Consider the following 23,972-nt stretch of genomic DNA (forward strand, 5'->3'; position numbering starts at 1 on the left):
CGTTACATCTAATAACTTCAGAATAAAAAATACTCAAAACCGAATCAAAACTCGCGCGCACGTAGGCAAGCATGGCGCGCTCCGGCAAAAGCGCATTCAAATTTGAGATGAGATTTGAGTAGGTACTTATAATTATTTTTTTGAAATTTTTAAAATGTTTTCATGATTTGATGCCTGTTGAAAGCAACATGAAACTTTCAAACTACTTCATTTTTAATCGACGTAATGACATGATGTGGAGATGGAATTAAATTGATCTGCCGCGCAGCTCCCGAACCTCTTCGATACCCGACTCGATTCGACCCGTTATTGATTCGCTGACGACGATATGTATAATACATATTGAAAGCGCTCCGACCCATTCGATCTCCTTGTGGAGTAAGTCCTAGTATTTCATCATTTTTAATCGTTATTTTGATTAAACGTAATGATTCTATCAAACTGTTGTAAACTGATTGGTACTTGTCATGTACTTGTGGTTTAGGAACCCCATCTCTATTTAGAGATATTTATGGAGATATTGGAAAATATAGGGAATCTTGTAAATATTTTCCCCTAGATCCTCGGAAACTAGTTACGTCATCAGAAACCGTACATCTGATTCGCTAGTTGGGTAGGCTGGGTCATTGTAAATATTATTTTCTCATTCATTGGTGGTTTCTTAGTACGTTGTTGGTACGTTGAGAGGCTCAGTGACATGGGTGGGACTAAATGCTTACTTCGAAATCTAAGCTACGTTGCGGCATTGGCGGTTATGTGCGGCGTGTATGCCGCATGATTAGTAAGAGGCGACCACTAAATTAAAGACTCAAACGCTCCGACCGGTTCTCAATGAATAACACTGCATACCAAAAATGCCAACCGCTCTCGTCATAAGATATTCAGCTTTAAATAACTAGGTTATCTACATCATCATTTTGAACCAAATTAATACTTTCAACTTAACTCACTCATTCCTTCCTTTGTTGTCTCCAAACAGTCGTTCGATTGTCTGGAAATCGTATGCTAAATCCCGTACCTGTATGCGACTGGTGCATATAAAGGCCGATAAAAGAATTTGAATAGGCTCTGGCATGCGATTTCCTGGCTACCCAAAAAAGTATGTTTCAGTCTTGCTATCAAAACATGACCTCGCCCGCACAGGGGGGGGGGGGGTTGATGCAACCCCCCTAAGGTTTTTCGCGAATAACTCGCTTAAAAAGCGGCTGATCGCGACGAAACTTTCAGTACCCTCGCATTGATCAATTTAACACCCATCCTGAAAATTTCATGACCCTGACCCAAATGACCTTTGACCTGTGACCTACTTTTCGAGACCATGTTTGGCCGGAACCGCGATTCAGCGTATGTCGGCTCGCATTAGCAGCGCGTTTGCAGTCTTTTCGTGGTTTCAAGCGTTCAAACATGTGATATGATGTTGCCCCCATGCATTAGGGTGGGTGTCAAGGTCACCTGAAGGTCAGGTCAGGTCATTGACCTTTGGTGACCTCGGTTCACTTTTTCGAGTTTGACATGTTTCTAGGTCAGTTTTTTTCGAGCTGAATTCGAATTAAGCAACCACATGAACGTTTACAAAGTAGTTTTGGTGCCTTCGTAACATGTTACGAGGCTGTCAGAGGCGGTTGACACCTACTACAAATACCTGGCAGGACCTCTACTGGTTGACCTGGCCTGACCTTACCCGACCTGGCCTAAATGAATGAAGACATCATCTGTGATCAAAACTAGCATGATATTCGTGATCAGCACCCCGAAAAACCCCATAGCAGCCACACTACGACGTTCTAACAGGTCCCAATTTTCCCGCCTTTTGGGTCATTGACCTGACCTGGAAGGTCAACCGATAACCTAGGACCTTAAAATTGGGTATCATCGGCTTTCTCTCGTCACGGGCAACACGCTCGTTTTTTCCGCGAAGCTCTAGCTTGATCAGGAGCGAAACGGCAAGGGGTTATACCTTATACGTTCGCGGCTGAGTATTAATTTGGTTCAAAACAATGATGTAGATAAGTTAGTTATTTAAATCTAAATATCCTATGACGAGAGCGATGGACATTTTTGGTATGCAGTGTTATCCATTGAAAACAGGTCGAAGCTATTGAATTTTTAATTTAGTGGTCGCCGCTTACTAATCATGCGGCATACACGCCGCACATAACCGCCAATGCCGCAACGCAGCTGAGATTTCGAAGTAAGCATTTATGTTTTCTCTCGTGACGCGTTGTTGCTCAGTGCGCTGTGTTGTGTGTTTTGTGTCACAACGGAAATTAATTATATTTTCTAGAACTAACCAAGACTTCGTACATTAATTGACTTATATGTGCTGAACGGTATCCACCTCAACTTGAATAAATTAAGGACACAATGTCATGTCCAGTCTGATGGAGAATTTACAATATTAATCTGTATGAGCATGGTCGTAATTTGACCAAGCTGGTGGTCTGCAAAGCCAAAAATCGCTGGACTCCTGAGCTTCAACTGCCCTAGAGGTAAGTCTTTGGTAAACAACACTAGTCTTCTTGGTGTGGTAAAAGTATACATTGAGTCCGAGTGACTGTAAAAAGATAAAGTTTTCATATTCTTACATTATTTGACATCCTGAATCCAAAAATGATACTTATATGTCCTGGAAATAAAAGAAAAAAACATAATCAAACCTGACCTAACCTTACCTATTTACCTGAGTCCGAGTGACTGTAAAAAGATAAAGTTTTCATATTCTTACATTATTTGACATCCTGAATCCAAAAATGATACTTATATGTCATGGAAATAAAAGAAAAAAACATAATCAAACCTGACCTAACCTTACCTATTTACCTACAACCTACGGTAACTGTAGCGCAGGCGTCACCGATTACCGATAGCTTCGGCGGTGTAAACAGTCAAGGTAGGTGTATTGTAAGTATATTGATATACAGTCGTCCTCAAAATTATTCATACCCTTGTTAATTTACGACATATTTTGCTTTTTTGATGAAAAGAAAACATTTTGTCGAGCTTATTTATGATTTATATATGACCAACAGGGGAATGAATAACAGCAACATACAACTGACAAAATATTCAGTTTCAGGTCTGTTTTATTCATGAATCTTTGAAAACACTCATGTTCAAAAATATTCATACCCTTAGTTTTCAGAGTTCAGTGTCTTTCTTCAGTAGTCGATAGCATATCCTTTGTTCCTTATTACTGCTTCTAGTCGGTTCCTGTAGGTGCTCACAAGTTTGCCACACGTTTCCTGTGGGATTTTGGCCCATTCTTCCCTGGCGAAAGCCTCCAGCTGGGTCAGGCTAGTCGGTTTCCTGGCCGTCACTCGGGTCTTCAAGTCCCGCCATAGATTCTCTATGGGATTCAGATCAGGACTCTGACTAGGCCACTCGAGGACGCTGATGTAATTGTCCTCGAACCATTCCTTGACTACTTTAGCCGTGTGTTTGGGATCATTGTCTTGCTGGAACTTCCAGTTGTTGCCGAGTTCCAGCTTCTCTGCAGATTCCTTCAGGTTTTCGTCCAGAATTTGGATATAGTCCTCCTTTCTCATGGTGCCCTGGATCCTGACGAGGTTTCCTGTGCCGCGGGAAGAGAAGCATCCCCACAACATGATGTTTCTGCCACCGTGCTTGACGGTTGGCACCGTGTTCTTGGGATTGTAGGCCTCTCCTTTACTCCTCCAAACATATGCAGCATCCATGTGTCCAAACAACTCCAACTTCGTCTCATCAGACCACAGGATGTTTGCCCAGAAGTTGGAATCTTGCTGCATATTGCCTCTAGCAAGGCTCACCTGGCCTTTGCTAGAGGCAATATGCAGCAAGATTCCAACTTCTGGGCAAACATCCTGTGGTCTGATGAGACGAAGTTGGAGTTGTTTGGGCACATGGATGCTGCATATGTTTGGAGGAGTAAAGGAGAGGCCTACAATCCCAAGAACACGGTGCCAACCGTCAAGCACGGTGGCAGAAACATGATGTTGTGGGGATGCTTCTCTTCCCGCGGCACAGGAAACCTCGTCAGGATCCAGGGCACCATGAGAAAGGAGGACTATATCCAAATTCTGGACGAAAACCTGAAGGAATCTGCAGAGAAGCTGGAACTTGGCAACAACTGGAAGTTCCAGCAAGACAATGATCCCAAACACACGGCTAAAGTAGTCAAGGAATGGTTCGAGGACAATGATATCAGCGTCCTCGAGTGGTCTAGTCAGAGTCCTGATCTGAATCCCATAGAGAATCTATGGCGGGACTTGAAGACCCGAGTGACGGCCAGGAAACCGACTAGCCTGACCCAGCTGGAGGCTTTCGCCAGGGAAGAATGGGCCAAAATCCCACAGGAAACGTGTGGCAAACTTGTGAGCACCTACAGGAACCGACTAGAAGCAGTAATAAGGAACAAAGGATATGCTATCGACTACTGAAGAAAGACACTGAACTCTGAAAACCAAGGGTATGAATATTTTTGAACATGAGTGTTTTCAAAGATTCATGAATAAAACAGACCTGAAACTGAATATTTTATCAGTTGTATGTTGCTGTTATTCATTCCCCTGTTGGTCATATATAAATCATAAATAAGCTCGACAAAATGTTTTCTTTTCATCAAAAAAGCAAAATATGTCGTAAATTAACAAGGGTATGAATAATTTTGAGGACGACTGTAGATATGGTAACACTGTTGAATTATATGATGTCATTGGATTATGAAAAGTCTAGAAAGTGTCAAGCGGGACAGAGTAGGACTCGGGCGGTTCCAGCGGGAAAAATTGGGACTCAGCCGACTACAGCGGGACATAGTGGGACTCAACCGACTACCACGGGACATAGAGGGACTCAGCCGATCTCAGCGGGACACAATGGAACTCGGCCGGTCCCAGCGGGACAAAGTGGAACTCAGCTGACTACCGCGGGGCATAGTGGAACTCAGCCGGTCTCAGCGGTACACAATGGGACTCGGCGGGTCCCAGTGGGACAAAGTGGGACTCAGCCGACTACAGCGGGAGATAGCGGGATTCGGCGGGTCCCAGCGGGACAAAGTCGGATTCGGCCTGTCCCAGCAGGACACCATGGGACTCGGCCAGTCCCAGCGGGACACAATGGGACTCGGCCGGTTCCACCGAGACAAAGTGGGACTCGGCCGACTACCGCAGGACATAATGGGACTCAGTCGGTCCCAGCGGGACACAATGGGACTCGGCCGGTCCCAGCGGGACAAAGTGGGACTCAGCTGACTACAGTGGGACATAGTGGGACTCAGCCGACTACTGCGGGACATAGTGGGACTCAGCCAACTACCGCTGGACGTAAGGAGACTCGGCCGACATCGGGATATAAGTGGGACTCGGTCGGTCCCAGCGGGACACAATGGGAGTCTGCCAGTCCCAGCGGGACACAATGGGACTCGGCCGGTCTCAGCGGGACATATTGGGATTCAGCCGACTACAGCAGAACATAGTGGGACTCAGTCGGCTCCAGCGGGACAAAGTCGGCCGGACCGAGTCCCACTATGTCCCGCTGTAGTCGTCTGGGTCCCACTTTGTCCCGCTGGGACCGGCCGAATCTTATTGTGTCCCGTTGGGACCGGCCGAGTCCCACTATGTCCCGCTGTAGTCGGCTGAGTCCCACTTTGTCCCGCTGGGACCGGCCGAGTACCATTGTGTTCCGCTGGGACCGGCCGAGTCCTACTATGTCCCGCTGTAGTCGGCTAAGTCCCACTTTGTCCCGCTGGGACCGGCCGAGTCCCATTGTGTCCCGCTGGGACCGGCAGAGTCCTACTATGTCCCGCTATAGTCGGCTGAGTCCCACTTTATCCCGCGGTAGTCGGCTGAGTCCCACCATGTCCCGCGGTAGTCGGCTGAGTCCCACTATGTCCCGTTGTAGTCGGCTGAGTCCCACTTTGTCACGCTGAGACCGGCCGAGTCCCATTGTGTCCCGCTGGGACTGGCCGAATCTCATTGTGTCCCGCTGGGACCGGCTGAGTCCCAATATGTCCCATGGTAGTCGGACGAGTCCCACTTTGTCCCGCTGTAGTCGGCTGAGTGCCAATTTTCCCGCTGGGACCGGCTGAATCCCACTCTGTCCCGCTTGACACGTTCTAGAGACTTTTTCATATGTATATTCTACTGACGTCATTTAATTCAACAGTGCTTCCATATCCATGTCAATATACTTGCAATACACCTACCTTGACTGTTTTCACCACCGAAGCTATCGGTGACGCCTGCCCTACCGTTACCCAACCTACCAACCTACAACCTACAAACCTACAACCTAACCTAACCTAACCTACAAACCTACCAACCTAAAACCTAAAACCTACAAACCTACAACCTAACCTAACCTAAAACCTAAATTTTTTGCTGTTACCTATTTGTATCAACAGCGTCACAATTGTCCACTCGGACCTAATATATACTAATACCCTTGGTGTTAGTAGAGCAGAATTAACACAGCCATGCTGCAAAGTATGGCTCGTAGGTCGACGAGGCGCATCAGCCCAAGTTCTAAATCCGCAGCAACCCTTCACAAAGAGCCGGAAAATCCGCACTTAACCCTAATAAGAGTACACAAAAGCGATGAACCCAAAAAATGACCAGTTTACATCCGCACTGACCTCTAGTCCAGGCTGCAAAGTATGGCAATTTCGATGAGATCTCATCGGTGCAGGCTTGTTCGGCTGGTGAGGATTTGGTGCAGTGTGGTGTAGTGGCAGGATTGGCTTTGCGACGGACATGGTAGACCAGACGAGCTAGAAGAGGAAAATCGAAGATTAAAACATTGTTGGAGCTTCAACATGTAATTCAGTGTGCTCTCGGGTCCAAATGAGTGTGTAGTGGTCAGAACGGACTATGCCAGCGCTGTTGGTCCCATAATCAGGTGGGTTGCCCGCAAATAATCAACATGACACTCACCACTCGGCTCTGCAGGCGCTGGCGGTAGAGTGAGAGAGATGAGTAGGGCGATGGGAGGATCTTGAGATGTGCAGGGCCGATGGCAGGGCTAGATCACTGCTCACCACCTGGCACTTCAAGCAGTCAATTCTGAACGATTTATCGAATGACTTAAAATGGTGACTTAAAACGGTTTATCGGGTAGGTTAGATGGGTTAGACGCAGCTAACATGTTGCATCAAAAGAATCTGCTGATGCATTTTGCAGCATTCGTAAACGAGATGCGCTCGGCTCATGTGAGAGTTTGGCGTTGTCGCTCGGTGGTAGGGCGAGGTGCACATGGCTGATGGCAGGCCTTGAGAACCGCCACTTCGCCGCGGCTAAGTAGTCAAATCCGCTGTGAATGACTTGCCGATCAGAGTTGTTGTATACAGCCCCAACGAAAGACGCAAAAATGGATGCATGAGATGATCCCACGCTTAGCCATTCAATGTTCATATTTTTGTTTTTATAGCTGGGTATACGTTATCAAGCTGTTAAGCTAACTGGTGATGTTGACATCATTGGGGTAACCATGGTACATAGCACAATAATCACCCTGGAAGAATCGCCAGGGGCAGGTACTGGATATGGTTTTTGTATTGGCTTGACATGCCTTTTGTTTGAGTTGTGTGGTGCGTATTTCTCGTTTCATTTCCATACTACTGAGAGCCGAGGGCAAACTTGCGGCTCATATCAACAATTGAGGCCAGTGCGGATGTAAACTGGCCAGTTTTTGGGTTCGGTGCGGTTTTTTATTGTACTCTTATTCGGCTTTGGTGCGGATTTTCCGGCTCTTTCTGAAGGGTTGGTGCGGATTTGAACTTGGACCGGTGCGCGTTATCGACCTACGAGCCATACTTTGCAGCATGGCGGCTGACACATTGCGTTGTAAGCTGAATCCTGCGTGTGCGGCATAAGCACAACATTCAGCATCGTAGCTAGCACCGAGCCATGTGCCAGGTGCACGTCTGCATGCGTGGGGCGTACCTTGCATGCCTGACACTTAACCTTACCTTATTGTAGGTATTCTCTAGGCCTGAGATCATTGCTCCCTTCAAGCCCCAATGTTAAGTGATAGGTGGCCATGAACATCAGATGTGGATGGAATGTAGTATGTACCTACATAAATAAAATATAAATCCCTCCCTAATCCCTCATAAATCCCCTATACATAAATCCCTCGTTGGCAGGCCATACCATGAAAATGATACCCAGCTCCCTTACTCAGGTGAAGCCTAGTTTGGGGCCTGGGGGTGACATCACCAGTTCATACTTCATAGGCTGACTTGATATGGTGCTGCTAGTTTGTGCTGATGACATGACTCTTAGTGACCATTCACAGTCTGTACATGATGGACCCCCACCTCATATACCATACCTACCTGCACTTCTACACACGGGTAGTGACTGACATGACAGGTCGATAACGCGCGGTGGGAAAATTTGCTGGGCTCAGCAACACGCTAATTGTGGGCTTACTGCAGAGTATCGCAATTTCGATGACGGCAGGCTCACCCAGCCCGTGGTTCAGCATGGTGTGGACTGTGGAATGTGGATATAAACATTGCAGTGTGGTGCAGACGGTGGATATTGTAGTGTGGCGCAAAGCTGGTGCAGAGTGGTGTGACCACTGACATGGTGGCAGGGCAGGCACCTGGACTGGAGAGTCAGAGTCTGAGTTGTTTGGAGTCGTCGGTTTTGGTTAGAGTCAGGGTCGACAAAATCGTACCACATGCCGAAATTTGGAGCCATAGTCGGCTTTTTTTGCATTGAAATCATGCTCTTTGCTTCCTAGGCAAAATAATCTTAGCCGGTATACGGCCAGTCGTGTTATACGGCGCACGTTGATGACGATTTAAAAAATATCATCTGCCTGAAGATGGGCCGGATCAGAGCTAGATTCTGTAGGCCATGGTCGTCGATGAGGGGTCAGATTAATGTGAGCCCACAATGAGAATTGAGGCCTCCCGGGCCCTCTCAGACTGAGCTGAGATGCTCTCACACCAGTTGAGTGCCAGCAGCGTGTAATGGAACGCCTTCGTGCATCGTGATACATAACTGATTCCGCTGTTTGACTCCGCCATGTCCAGACCTCGCGCAACAGATGGCGGTAAGACCAAACGTCTTCGTGACATCCAAACTCCAAAGCCCTTCATTTGGGATCTGTTCAACACCTGTAGCAGACTGCCTTTCTAGAGACCTAAGTGGGAGCCTCTCGCCGGGTTCAAAGCCGGTGTAAGACGGACTCCGCTACTCCCGGACCCGCTTTCCTCGGACGCTATGTCTGGCCTCTCCCGCTCTCCCCTGACGCTTTGTCTGGTCGTTCGTGCCTCTCGGCTCCCCTCCCCCTCCACGTCCGTCGCGTCCGGGGCGGTGTTCACACCTGGCGACCAGCTGCGGTCAGCTGACGAGCCGCTGATGTCCGCCGGCCGACCGTCGAGCGACGGCCACCGAGACGCACCGGCCAACTCCGCAGCGCCGAGCGGTCCAATGCTCTGCTCTCCTGGCCCGCGTGACTGGGGAGTATGGCCGGCGTGATTGCATCCGGAGTCCCACAGGCGGCCGGTTCATGGAGTCGACTCGGTTATTTGCTGTTGATTTACAGTACTGTTTTTGCATTTGTCACGGTGGCTGTTTCCGTGACTTCAGTTGAGGGGATGACCTGAGTGGCGTTTGTTCAGTGTTATGCACCACGCTGTCGTCGCCATATCGTGTTGCCGCCCCACTCACTGTACTGATTGTCGTTCGTGACGGAGCATGAGTTGATGAATCATCTCGGTCCCCGTGTCGGCGACCGCCATTTCCGGCACGCTCCACCCCACCCTGTCCCGTCCGTCCCATCCATCCTTTGTGTCGTTTCCTTCAATCCTTTCGCCCATCCTGTCTCATTTGCTCTCTCCTCTGCTTCGTTAGGTCTCATTAATCTTCTTCCTTCCACTCGTTCGCGCCTCATTTATTGTTGTGTAGTCTCGGTTGACGGTTACTCTATGACTTTTCCATCCCTTGTATAAATGTATAGTCGCCTCCCTACCTACATCTCTCATCCCATCATGCTTTCATCTTTACATCTGTCCTCCATACCTATGTCTCTCTGTTTCTCCAAAGAGGGACCAGTCGGTACGGCGGCGTCCGATAAAACCCCGTGAGGAGCACGTAGCCGAGCCGGCCGGCGGGTGAAATCCTGGGAGCGCAGCGGCGATGATTGCTGCGGTGGCCTCCGTTCCGGTGGCGGCCGACAGACAGCGCGGCAGGCGCCCTGTTAGACAGTGGATATTAGGTGGCAGACAGCAGACAGCCCCGTGGTGGCCGGCCAGATAGTAGATATTAGATGGCAGACATCACACAATGCCGGCTAGCATAACGTGGCGACTGACAGGCGCCGCGGTGGCCGACGCCCTGTCGAACAGCCGATATAAGACGGTATGCATTATACAACGCTGGCGGACCATGGCGCCGCAGCTGCCGGGCTTGGTATCATGTATTTCTGAGTAACGCCTTGTTGTTCTTCTTTTTTTTTGCAGCATAGACCGCTGTATACAGAGGTCTATGTTTGCAGCATTACGAGGGATCTTGCCGATTATTTCGGAAGCCTAGTTTTTCTTTATAAAGACAGATCGCACAAAGCAGGACATCCATTGTGCGATTATCGTGTTTGTGACCATGACTCGTGTCGACGAAGTCATTCGACTAACTTAACGGTGTCGTTTGCCGGGCCAATTTGTGTGCCTACAGTGGAAAAACAGTTTCCGTTTCGCTGTTCCCACCGCGCTCGCGGCTTGCTGGTGAGGACCAGCGACCTGAGATCTGCGAGCGTCCCCCGGGCCGCACCTCTGACTCTGAACGGTGACATTGTGTCTACTCCACCCTCCTCACTCTCACTGCGGGCAGAGCCACGCCGGCATTGTCCGAGCGGTTGATGTTTAAATCGGCGCGTCCAAACGCTTCGTGGCGCGCCCACTTTTCCACGTGTTTGCGCGCCATTCGAAGCTGACCTCGAAGGCGCGCCGCCTCAGTGCTCGGTTGGCCGGCCGTTACGGTGAACCGGCGGGGGTCGTGCCCGCCGCGCCCTGGCACCGATCCTGAATAGACGGCGGTCGGTGCGCCTGTCTCAACTGTCCGCCCACCCACCTGCCTGCCAATCCGATCGTGAGTCGATCGGTGTATTGGTCTGATACACAGAATCTGGCTGCTCAGTGCTCATCTCCGATATTTGCTCGTTTCTTGTTAAAATTTAGCAATTATCTGCCTTTGCAGTGTTTGTGCTGTCTGTTCTCGATCTGATTAGCTCAGCTCTCCCTATCATTTTATCCTTTATCCCTGCCAGTCCTGGTGATCTTCCCCTCCTTTCACAGTCCGCCCTCTCCAGCCTGCCCTCACAGCTGCCTTCGGCCGTCAGCCTGCCTTCCGTCACCTGCCACCTGCCTGCCACTACCGGCCGATCTGGCACGCGTTAGGCATTCGTTGACCCCGCCGGGCGGTCGCCGTGGCCGGGCGTGCTCGGTCGTGCCGCTCCGGCGCGCGCGGCGTGCACGCCCCACGCCGCTCCCTGCAGAGGGGCCGGAGAGAGGCACGGAGAGTGCCGAGGTGGCGTGTCGGTGGGTGTGTGGAATGGTGGGTTTTTAGGGGTCTAACGTGCGATCGTGTGGGTAGATGAAGCTGGGCGTTTTAGTGCGGTGGAGGTGAAGTGTGGGTTGATAATTCGTGGGGCGTTGTCACGGAGCTCAGCTGGGATTTACCCGTGATGGGTGGCGCGAGTTTGATTATGAATGGTTTGTTTTATTTTCATTCATCGGTAGATTAAGCCTGCTATGAACCTTTCCCATACAGTACGCGCCCCTGTCTCGTGAGAACTTTCCCCGAATGACTGATAGAATTACTGTCGGAATCGTATCGCTGGCCGCTGTCTCAGTGTCCACTGTCCAGGAACTCGATGTGGGAGTGTGGGCGCCGACCGCCGCCGTATCAGACCGCCCGGCCGGCTCTGTCCCAGTTTTTGGGCAGTCTCTAGCCTTGGAAATATATCGGTGCTATTGAACGATCAGGTGTTGGTTGTTGGGACACCCACACTCGCAGCCATTTTTTTTTTAGGTTCCAACACCAAGACATTTCAGCCACTGCCGTCCTCGAACGCTGCGCCACGGTACCTATCTTGCAGATCTTTCACTGCATGGCTGCTGTGCTGGTCCTCCGACCAGAATATTGAACGAACTGGCCTCCGTGACCGGCTCCAGCGCTAACCCTGGGCGGCCGTCGATTTGGTATTCATTAATCGTCAGGGACTCGTTTTATTCCGAATGGATTGACCGCAGACCTACTGTGTCATAAAACCACAACATCTGGGTCAAGTGAACACACTCACGCAGCCATTCGTTAGAACTATCATCAGTTACTACTCTCTCATTATGAAGATTGGTGCAGCTACCTACTAGTTTGATTACTTCATGAGCTTCCTCTCTGTCCTGGACATTGCCAGTGTCTTTCCTCACGTCGAGGCATGCTGTACGACCTCCTCATGGAAGCAATGCGGTATGCGTGCTCTGTGAACAGGAATGCCGGTCGGGTCTGTCCGCATGCTTTAGGGTGCGCTGCTGGATTACAAATCCGCGCACATGCCATTCCTTCCAAACGACTGCCAATGCCGGTCGCCGCTCTTTGTTCTTGATCGGTCGGCTAGGCATTGTGATTAACTACTAATGGCTGCGGTTAGGATGGTTTTTGTATGACATCGGTGCGGTATACCGCAAAGATATATCTTAATGTTGAAGATATTAACTTATTGAAATATATATCTTTCAATTTTTTAACCATCAATTATATAACTGGTAGGGTCTTAAGTTTAACCGCTTTGAACTCATCTATCTCCCATGTCCTGTTATCACTTATACTTTTTCCGTCACCTGTCTTAGTCCTATATCATATTGTATTCTACATGTCGTTGTGTGCCTTGTTCATTTCGGTTTTAATATTCTTTCACCGCTTGTACCCGGCCCTTTTCTCGCGCCCGCACCTGCCTGTCCCTTGTCTCCCCCGACGCCTCCCGCGGCCCGCCCAGACACCACCCGGGGCGCACCGCTGTTCCGTCTACTGCCGTTTCCGGCGCACGGGACGGCGGTGAGCGTCGCCGACCGCCGATCAGCATAGCTGGCACCCGCGCACCTCGCTCCAGCGGGCCCGCTTCCGGTCTCGTTCGGCCCGCCGCCGTCACTGGCCGGCCGCCCGGCGGCGCTTGGCGCTTGGCGTCCCTAGCTGGGCGGACATGTGACGGTTTGCGGCGAGACGCGCTGCTCCAGCAGGCTTCGCACACCTTGCTAGGACCTGCTAGGCCGTGCTAGGCCGTGATGGGCCGTGCTGGGCTGTGGTGATCCTTCTGATCGTCATGGGCCGAGCTAGCCGCGCTTAGTCCCGGCCATGCCCGGCCATGCTGGGTCGCACTTGGTCGTACTGTCCGTGCTGGGCAGTGCTGGCTGTTTTGGGTCGCATTCCGTGACTCCGTCGTACTCGGGGACATAATTTACCAGGAAATGCGTCAACACCAGGCAGACATGAGACTGGTGCTGCGTGGGTTAGCGCGTTGGAGCCGGCGGGTGGAGTGGTCACTGGCCAGTCGAGCTCTAAAGCCGCTACGTAGCGGGCGTGGGTGCAGTGGCGCGCGGCGTGCTCGAGTGGAGGTGTGTGGTCGCCGGTCTCCGTCTGGTTGGCTGTGGAGGCAGGAGATGGCTCGTTAATTGTTGTCGGTACCTACTCAGTGAGACGGTGAGTACCGACGGCTGGTTTGCTTTGGAGCGGTAGAACGGACCAGGATCCAAGGGAGCCGACAGCTAGACGTGTAGAAGGTGCCATCACCGCACCGTGATGTCGGCTTTGTTGCACCTTTGGAGCTTTGATTTATTAGCAGGGGTCGATTCAGTTGAATTTCATCAGCATTATCATTAGTTTCATTTTCATATGTTAGTTTTTTCGTAATTCGCGCTTTCCAGTCGCGCTTTCCAGTGACAACTCCGATGTGATTGGTGGTTTTACAAATCCATGTGTTGCTGGTTATCATCTTCAACCTTGTGTACCGTGCAGTATCATTGGCCTGTGGATTGAGCCGTACCATTTGCACCACTGAGACGGCCCTTTGTCGCTCTATCCTGCCGGCCGGTGCGCCTGTTTCCTTCCCTGTTGGCGTCCGTGCCGGTCGGTTCCTGACCAAGTTTACCCGTGGCGAGCTGTGCCACGGGTCGGGTCGGTCCGCCGGTTGTTGGTGATTAGAACGGCTGGTTTCCGGGGCAGTTTTTACCGGGTGATTGATTATGCTGAGTTTACACTTACTTCTGCTGTGAATAAGGAACCTCTGATGCTGGATGGATAGGTTATTGAAATCGAGACTTTTGTGTAAGCTATGGGACTTGCCTACGGAACTAAGACGTGCTACTGTACTGTGGCTCAGTGCCATTTTCGTCACTGTAACTTGACTTGCATCAACATAGATCATGCTGATGCAGCGCACGGATCCATTGTACTTTGTCCCACATTTCTTATATACTTCTCACATACGTGTTGGGAGCCGACAGGCGTAAAAATTATCACTTTTCCGATTTCGCAATCTCATTGTTTGATGATATCTACAGTGTAGTGCTTGCTGTACAAGCGAACTTTGCAACTTGGTCTCAGTCTCGCTATCGTTGCATGTTCCCGCAAAGCTTGAGAAGCATTTCGAGGACAGCCTTTGTCAGAGAAGTTTAGTTAATCCCCGACTCAGGTCGGTTGCAGAGGTGTGTTCCACAATTTTCCTCTGATGGGGACGGGGGACATGTATCTATTCTATTTCCCTGCGCACCTTGAGATGGACGGCGCAGAGAGCAATGCCTTCCCTTCCCTCTGTGGTTGTCATTTTAACACCTCCCCATCCGTCCCCAGATGGACGGGGCGGGGCCGGCGCTGGTGCGGCGCGGCTCCATGCGGAAGCTGCTGCCCAGCGTACCGGACCAGCAGCAGCAGCTGGCCATGAGTAACCAGCTGATCGACAGCCGGACCAGCTCGCCGCGCGGCGCCCACTGCTACGGGCCGTTCTTCCTCGAGTATGCCCTGCTGGCCGAGTACAACCTGCTGCAGCGGCAGCGGCTGCCCGGCGTGTACACCGTGCCCGCCGCGCGGACGCCGCTGGGTGGGTACCGGGACAGACGCGACGGGAGGGGACGGAGGGGATGGGAGAAGTCATGTCTAGGGGGAAGGGGGGGGGGGTTGAGAGGGTGTGTTAGGAAACGGACGGATTTAGGTAGGATGTGAGCAATTTAGAAGGAAATCGAGCAAGAGATGTGTGTAAAGATGCATGCTCACTTAGCTTTCGACCGGTTTTTATCATGAGTGGTATAGTTAGGCTAATAATGCTGTTAAATCAGTTAATCGTGATCAGCATGATCATATAATGCTGAGCGTCTAGTATGATTCGAATTCAGTATTGAATCTGCTGAGTGTCAGGTGTGGCTCATTGTGTTCACTCAACCGAGTGACCAGGATGTTGATGTTGGGTCGTGATACGAAGCGGTACGACGTGGTTCGTGGTGGGGAATGATAGTGAAACTGTGGGTGCGATTGATAAACGTCATGCACTGAGCTCAGAGCTTGCACTCAATGTGCCCTCACTATCGGTCCTGTGGCAATGTGTTAGTCTTATCAGCAAGTGTTTATCCAACGATGTCCTTTGATACGATCATTCTTTGTCCTTTCATTTGATTACGAAATTGTAACTATGCTGTTAACACGCCTACTATTTCAAGCTTGTGCGGGCATGGTCGTGTTCCGTAACATATTTCCCGTCCTGTCGTTTCAGTGTGGTTCGCGGTGTTGTTACCAGGAGGGCGTGTTGTGACCACTGTCCTGTTGTTTCAGTGTGGTTCGGAGTGCTGTTCATACGGCAGGGCTACTACCAGGAGGGCGTGTTCCGGTTCTCCGTCATCATCCCTGAGCAGTTTCCCGACGGAGACTGCCCGGTAAGAAAGGAGAGAGGGAGGGAGGGCGCTGGTGGTTTTGAAAGGGAGAGGGAAGGAAGGATATGGATAGTGGATACCTATAATAGTAAAGGAAAGTCAGCTGCCGTGGAACTTTGTGCCGAGCTGGGGGGGGGGGGGGAGGGGGGCCTGAGCTCTCCAAATTCGACGCCGGCTTGGCTTTGGAGCCGCAACAGACCGCGGAGGTCAAGATCACCGCTAGGGCGGCGGCGGAATTGCTGCGCCCGGGCCCTTCCAGCTCCGCACTAAGTTTCACCCGTGGAAGTCAGAGCTCGTATCGCTCTCAAGTATTAGATAATCATCTAGCCGCCGCTTTCCTTATCTCAGCTCGGCTAAGTGTCATTTCATTCATGTTAGCCTTTGGCTCGCTCACTTCAAGTCCCCGGATGCTGCCTATCGTTGATAGCTTTCCGCCTTTGCACTGTATGAATCACTCGGTTACAATGGCCAGCGACACCCGGTACCTCGTTTTTCCGTCGTAAATGCGCTATTATTGTCGTCATCGTGTCCCTTCGGTAACAACTAGGTCACCGTGCGAACTATTAAATCACACAACATCCGAGCATCTTGCCTTGGTTCGGCCTTGTCCATTGTTTTTCGTGGACGGTACATTATCCAAACATTGAGTGTATCACGACTGCATTGTCACGGTTCTGCCGTCACGGTTTACTAAGTATCATGACCGTGACAGTAAGCCACTGCGACGCCGAGTGTGCGAATTGCGAGGCTCATGACTTGTTATCACTGATGCGCCAGAGAAGACCGAATCAAATCATCATTATCACAGTGTACTGAATAACAAAAAGTGATAACATAAGCATAGTGGACTGAGTAATCGGAAGAGACTGAGCAACTAGAGTAGACTGAGATACCAGAGATTAAGAGGGTGGACCGTGGGTACTATGCCGGGACTATGTTCTAACCTCCCCTCGCCCTCCGCTTGCAGCGAGTGGTAATGGAGACGCCCGTCTTCCACCCGCTCGTCCACCCGGAGACGGGCGAGGTGGACATCCGGCGCGGCTTCCAGCGGTGGAAGCGCAACTCGCATCACATCTGGCACGTGCTGCTCTACCTGCGGAAGGCCTTCTACAAGATCGAGACGGTGCAGCCGTCCAACCCGGAGGCGGCCGTCATGTGAGTGATCCAGGATGCTAGTAGGGAGGGTCAGCTGCCGTAGATTAGAATAACAGTGCTGTGCAGTGCTATAACCCGTGCTCAGTTAAGCCTATAATCTGGATCGTTGTATGTCAACTAGTCTTGTGTTTTTTCCTATACTTCGTGTCGTATAAATGATGTTACTCGTATATTCAATACGTCATATGAAGTCCATTCGGTTCGGGACTGGTTGAAAACTCCGGAACTGAATCAATTGTGGGATAGTGAAACATGACACCATGTTCATTGATGCTTCTTAGCGCCATTTAGAGTAACTGCATTTATTTAGGCAGCGAGACAGCCCGTTATTGGGCTTTCCACGCAAACGCTACGGACTCGCATTTCTGATCCTTCTTTTGTGCCTGTGCCCAGGTTTGAGAAGGCGCGTGACATGTTCGCGCTGCGAGCCGCCGAGTGTGTGAAGCTGAGCAGGGACCGGCTGATGGACCCGCCGGCCTCTGACGACCCGCACAGTATTGTGTTCAGCCAGTTCCGGCCCGAGGTGCACGAGCCCGTCCGACAGGCCATGCTCCAGCCCAAGGTACCGTAGGGGAAATGGATGGGATGGGGAACGGTGGATGAGGGTAAAGGACGGGTGACTAGGGGGCGTGAGAGGAAGAGGGAGAAGGGAGAGAGCAAGTGATGGTGTATGCTGTGAGTCGTAAAGAAGAATAGGGCGGCTGTGGAGTGTTGGAGGAGTGCCGAGTTGTCTCAACGAAACAGTCCCCCCGTTAGAGTAGATACTGGATACCAAGTACCAACTGCTTACATTGTTCGCTGTTTTATGGAGGGTGGACTGTTAATCGTGCTGGTCTCGATCACAATTGGTTGGTGGAGTGTAAACTTCAGGACGGGATGTTTGGTGATTAGATCGGCGTGTTTAGTTTGAGGCCGAATGTGTCTTCCGTTTCGGGTTCACTGGCTGGCATCCGCATGGCTGTGGTAGATAGTAGATATGACCTTATCTTTGTTCCATGTTCCTTATTTACAATATTTGTAATGAAGTTAAAATTGTTCCTTTTGTATGCGTCGTCAGCTGTGGAATTGATATTTGAAATTACCCCCGGACCCATGGCGTTTTCCGTGGAGTGGGTACCACATTAGTCACTATTGTTCTTTGGTTCGTAATTTCTCTTCTGACCGCTGGCTGCTTGCCGCCTGGCTGCTGACTGCTGACCGTTTACATCTGACCTCTCACCTCTGACCGGTTCCGTTCCTTGCAGAAGGAGGAGGACCTGCCCTCGGGACCGGCCAGCGCCGGCTACTCCTGGGTCCAGCCAGGCACTCTGGACATCTTCTCCAAGCCCGAGTCGCTCTGAGGTCCGCCCGCCGCGCCGGACAGCCCGAGTGTGACGCTGAGTGACGTTACGGAGGGGTGATGTGACGGCGAGTGACGTGACGGACGGGCAGCGTGACGGCGAGTGATGTGACACTGAGTGACGTGACGTCAGCCGGGCCCTCGGACGGTGATGCGCCGCCGAACCAAAGCGCCCGAGAGACTGTGATTGTGTGTGTGATAAAGAGTTACTTCCTCGAAGACGCTAGTACGTGGCTCCAACTAAGGACTGCAACAGCTAACTTTAAAGGGACCCTCCCACCTTAACATTAGTTTTGAGTTGAGATAGCCAAGTTTGCGGCCAGGCTCAGAAACCACCATTTATCCTGGTCGCAACCCCCGCAGCTTTATGGTGTTCAAGAAATTTATTCCCTTTACTTGCAGGGTGGGACCAGCGTGGTCCCTATCTCTTAACCATTACGGGAATCTGATGACGTCATCAGGCTTTCGAACGTCCGTTAAATGTTTGATTAAAACGTTTTGTAGCGCGCGGTGGTATATGCTGCTTTGCGCGCAACAAATGCCGCACTTTCAAATAAAGTCGCTAGGAACAGCGGAGATCCCAAAAAGTAAACAAAAGTAAAAGTCTAATATCTTGAAAACCGGTGAATATTTTTCGATGAAATTTGGTAGATATTCGTTTTTGCTCTTTCTGAACCGAGCGACATCACTTTCATGCCAATTCATTAACTTTTTTGAAGGTGGGAGGGTCCCTTTAAACTCGAAGATTACCATCGTCAAGAGTGACGTAATGAATCATAGTGCAGTCTGCAGGTGGACAAACACCCCGCGCAACTGACTTCCTATTAGTGGCGACGGATGGAGAGACATCTACTACGCTGTGAGGCGGACGACCTTGCAGTAGCGACCCACCCGACGAGCCGTCTGGCAGTACAGGGGACCGCGGCGACAAAATCAATGATATTCTGAGAACGAGAGCCGCGGGGCTGCGATATTGACCGTAGTTAGCCGTGTAGTGCGGGACCCGCCGAGACGGGTTCGGCGAATATTGTATAACAATATTGTATAACAATGTAAAACAAGACGTAGTTTGGCAGCCGATTCAGAGTGAATTTCGCTTGCATGCGTCGTTAGGAGTTGAAGTCTGAGGCATGAAATACGAAGCACAAGTACATCCTAATAGTTCTTCACCATTAATATTTAAACATTAACATGTATGTACCGATTGTATGTGATGCTATGCTACGTTTGTTCCTCCCTGATCATAATTGATATTCGTAATTGTATGTTGCTGATCTATGAAGGCGATTGCCGATATTGTATCCCGCTAGTGTGTCTTCCATGGTTGCGCGCATTCCCTCTATGAAGTCCACCGTTACCCCGATTCCAGGGGCGAAGTGACACTGACATGGATAATATGTCCCGCATAATGATGTGTGAATGATCCGTCTCGTCTGACGAATTCCTAACCCGTTTTAATGCCGACACTGACGTGCTTCCTGTGATTCTAGTAGCGGCGGAACCGAACCAGGCCTGGACGCAGCTTCTAATTAGAGCCTGGCGCCGCCGTGGTTATTTAATAAATGGCTAATGCATCGTCACGTGTGTATTTCGGATTATTTACATGATGATACTATTCAACATCTTATATAACGCTGCATATGGCTCGTCCAGCTATGACGCACCATGTATATTGTATAACAATGTAAAACAATGTTAAATTACACTAATGAGTATCAGCTGGGACAAAACCGTGCAGCGGCTGTCAATGACTGGCTACAGCGGATTCGTCGATCGACTTTTAACCCCGCCCGGCTCCGCAGCGGTGGCTTGCGCTTCACAAAAGCGCAACAGATCTTCACCTTGACCGCATGACATTATGAGCACATATGCTGCGTCTGCCTCAAGGCACTCGCACGAAAACATCAACAACTGGTCTAGAAATCGCGTACTGCGCTTTGAGCATATCTGTCATCAAGTATATACAAATGACTCACAGTCGACGAAACAATATACAATATGCAGCCATAACGCCGCATCTCCATTGCACAAAGATGACTGCACCCCTTACCGCCACATGGTACCGCCACTCAAATGCACCCCACCCTCCTGTCATGACCTCAGCTCCCATCAGAGGCCGTCAGGTGTCGCTCGGGTGCGCGTCCATGTTACAGCGGCCCCTCATCTGCAGCAGGGCCGGCACCAGCTCGTTGGTCAGCTTGTACGTCTCGCCTTCCCACTGGAAGTGTGTCGGCGGCATCGTCTCGCCCTTGTCGAAGCGGAAGCCGCGGCTGAACTCGATGGCCAGCGCCGATCGGACCAGCCCGACGCCGCCGGAGCGTGCCGGTCCCGGGTGGTAGACTCGACCCGTGCCCGGCAGCATACAGAGCAGGTGCGGGTCGAACGCGGTCGACAGCAGCGCCCCAGCGTGGTTATACGACAGCTTGAAGTTCGACGACCCGTCGCTAGGCGCCAGCACATGTGTGAACACAATGGGCAGGTCGTTACAGCGGACAAAGTTTCGTTCGCGCCCGCACGGTGATATGAATGGGAACTCCGGGTACCGCTCCGTGTCGTTCATCCGCAGCTGGTTGAAGAAGAAGCGCAGGAATTTCTGCTCTGTAACGAGGGGCAGAACTCAGATTAACACAACACAGAGGAACAGATCAGCGTGAATGGGATGCGTGATTTCTGCCATTTCGATGGTACCGGAACTAATGTGCGTGAGACGCTGACAAAAGATGTCGAAAACATATTAATGACATCTGGAAAATGTAAATGGAGCAAGCGACTTCGAACAACCGTCTTTATGAAAGGCGAATGTTAACAATATGGCGATGAGGCACTGTCATGCAAATACTGATTCCGAACTTCGCGCTATTTGCATTTCAATTCTTATGAAAGAAGACCAAACAGAATGCAATTCAACGCCCCTGATTCAACAAGAAAATGAGATGACTGCATAAATAGTAGGCCACTCCCAAGTCCCAGACCCTATATACACTAACCTTTGATGCATGAGGTGAAATTCTTCATCTTGGCGTCGTCCAGGAACAGCTGGAAAGAACACGGGGCAGGTTACTCGGTCACCTCCGGCACCAACAGGCCACACGTCGACCAGATAATACTTGTATTAACATCACACTTTTTTAATGCAGAAGGGAGAAATCACTAAACAATCTGGCACTCCTTGCCTATTTGGCTAACCACTCACCACCAACTTACAGCCAAGATAAGAACCCATCGTCAGCCATACACAAATACCTCCCCGTCGTCCTACATTGAAGACGACAATACATCCACCATCGTCACCTCAATGGCTCAACATTATTAATTAGTACCGACACCATTCCATACTCACCATTCCCTGATGATCGATATAGTAGAAGTACTCTCGGACATTGGGTGCCGGCGACTGACCCTGGACATAATCAGAGAATGGTCCCAGGTGGGCAGGGCCGCTCAGACAGCGGCGCACCAGGGCGCGCGTCGGCCGCAGGGGCGCCGACAGAGCCGGCAGCATCCCCATCCTGCGGAAATGGCGGGGGAGAGGCTTAGAGAGCGAAATCAGTTAAAAATGCAGCTGCTTCTTCTTTTGGCAGCATGCAATGTGACCATGAGAGTGCTGGCATATCTATGTGTAATGTGCGATGTGCATTATTCACCTTCACTGATTTGGGATTCCATACTCCTTTTGATGCCCAACCACAATGGCTGATAAAAATGATGATGGAAAAAAAATGAACTGGAAAGCCTTGTCAGTCTTAATTTGCCTTGGATGGACTGGTGCATTGCACCTTTTTCATCCTATGTCTGCAAACAGACTGATGCAAATCTGCCCTCCCAGCAGCCAGCTAGGCCCTGTTCCAAGGCATGACACTACAGCACAATACACGTATCAGGGTATTGGGTTTCCATTCCACTTTCCATAGAAGCATCAACAAGCTTGGACACTTACAACGCTGGTCGCTGAAGGGTCAAGGCAAATTTGTTTCAAATGCCGCACCAACAATGTAGCAAAGCATACCATAACCATAGCTCACTGTAAAGTGTAACATCATGCTGTGAAACAGGGCCCGGTGTTAATGTAACTTGTCGCCTCTTTTCAGGTATACTGTCCTGTGTTTATACTTGTCATTACGGAGCGAGCGAAGCGAGCGTAGTCTTTCCTTAGATTAACGGAAATTTCTGAGTATGAGCGGCCGGCCGGCCGGCCGGCCGTGGTCACGCTTTTGCGAGGCTTATATCTCAGCAACCACTTGACCGATTTACACGCGGTAATTTTTGTAGGGTAGCTTCATTCCTTCTACCAAGTATTGGACTATTCCCGATGCATGTGGGTGACCCCTTATGCACGTGCCACGTGCAAAACGAAGAGGTGTCAGCTTTGTAATTGTTGCAATATCTCGGTAACTACTTGGCCGATTGCGCTGAAAGTTGGCATGTAGGTAGGCACCCACTAGGCACTGCATATACATGTGCCAGAGTTGGGGTGCTGCTGCACGTGCGCACGTGCAGGGGTCGTTTCCAGATCTCGGGAACGGCTGGACCGATTGCGCTCAAATTTGGTACACGGTTAGGGACCGGTTAGTAGGGTGCCGTGCACAAGTCAGTTGGGACCCATTTTGCACGTGCGCACGTGCAGGGTGCCGCTTCCAGATCTCGAGAACGGCTGGGCCGATTGTGCCCAAATTTGGCACATCGCTAGAGACCAGTTAGTAGGGTGCCGTGCACAAGTCAGTTGGAGGTACCCCCTCGCAATTTCGCACGTGCAAGGCCCACCCTCTCGCTCGCTCCGTTAGTCGCCCCAAAAGGCGTTATACTGGTGTTTAAGACTCTCTTGCCATACTTTTCTGGCTGGTCCTGCCCAGGTCCTGCCTGCTGTGTGGAAATCAAAATTGTGGGAAATCGGTTTAGTCCAAGTCTGTTCAGTCATTTTCATAATAAATCAACAACCATGAAATGCAACATTATTATGAAAGCTTGAGCTTCAATGATACAGAGGCACGCAATAAACATACATTTGGCGGTGAAATGTAAAATAAATAGGAAAGTGTGAAGATAAAACGTAAACTCAGGCACTTACGTAATCGAGCGTTTGCCTGCGTTTGCCAATGCCACACACAACACAGCATGCGAAGATCGGTGCGGGATATTTTGTATCAGCTGCGCTGTTATTGTGAACTCATTCAGCTGATATGAGTTTTTCTTTTACCGACGGTACCTCAAACTAAATTTTTAGTATCGTCCTCAGAAATACTCAGTTGGTCATCAAAATATCAATTGGCTATCTATTAACATCAAGCCTGTAAGTATTACTGGGAAAGCACTAGCATGCTGGCGAATCGATCCCGTAAGAATCCTCTATCAAATTAGAATAGTATCTAGGATGAGTCTGTGCAATGATAGAAACAGCTTCGGCTGCAATTACAATCAAATGTTGTTGGCGTAGCTGCATTTTTTTTTTTTTTTGGTGATTAGGCCAGGATGTCTTGTCCAAGGTCCAAGGACCAACATTAGCCAGCATTTCGGTATGTTCCGTTCCAGAATGTCCAGCTCTTTTCTGCATATACAAATTTATAAATTAGACAACCACGG

At 50.3% G+C, this 23,972-nt stretch overlaps 2 protein-coding genes across 3 annotated transcripts; one reads left to right on the top strand and one right to left on the bottom strand.

The window, feature by feature from the left end:
- The first annotated feature begins 2,210 nt into the window (after positions 1 to 2,210).
- Positions 2,211 to 19,971, top strand: LOC122386670 (AKT-interacting protein-like). Of its 2 annotated transcripts, XR_006257424.1 has the most exons (7): positions 2,211 to 2,489; positions 14,832 to 15,078; positions 15,804 to 15,904; positions 16,869 to 17,056; positions 17,450 to 17,618; positions 18,301 to 18,655; positions 19,127 to 19,971. XR_006257424.1 is itself a non-coding variant. In XM_043376086.1 (6 exons), the coding sequence occupies exons 2-6, from the start codon at positions 14,832 to 14,834 to the stop codon at positions 18,394 to 18,396; spliced, it is 801 nt and encodes a 266-aa protein (XP_043232021.1). In that variant the 5' UTR covers positions 2,211 to 2,489; the 3' UTR covers positions 18,397 to 19,971. The 2 variants fall into 2 exon arrangements, 1 of the variants encoding a protein (XP_043232021.1); XM_043376086.1 differs by having other exon boundaries at positions 18,301 to 19,971.
- Positions 19,968 to 23,520, bottom strand: LOC122386671 (UPF0598 protein CG30010-like). Its single transcript, XM_043376087.1, has 4 exons — positions 23,461 to 23,520; positions 21,736 to 21,904; positions 21,383 to 21,431; positions 19,968 to 20,993 (listed from the first exon to the last, which is right to left on the bottom strand). Exons 2-4 carry the CDS (start codon positions 21,901 to 21,903, stop codon positions 20,515 to 20,517), a joined length of 696 nt encoding a protein of 231 aa, XP_043232022.1. The 5' UTR covers position 21,904; positions 23,461 to 23,520; the 3' UTR covers positions 19,968 to 20,514.
- Positions 23,521 to 23,972: the final 452 nt, after the last annotated feature.

The sequence above is a fragment of the Amphibalanus amphitrite genome, unplaced genomic scaffold, assembly GCF_019059575.1.
Source record: "Amphibalanus amphitrite isolate SeventyFive unplaced genomic scaffold, NRLGWU_Aamphi_draft 000259F_arrow, whole genome shotgun sequence".
In the NCBI taxonomy this organism is placed as follows: Eukaryota; Metazoa; Arthropoda; class Thecostraca; order Balanomorpha; family Balanidae; genus Amphibalanus; species Amphibalanus amphitrite.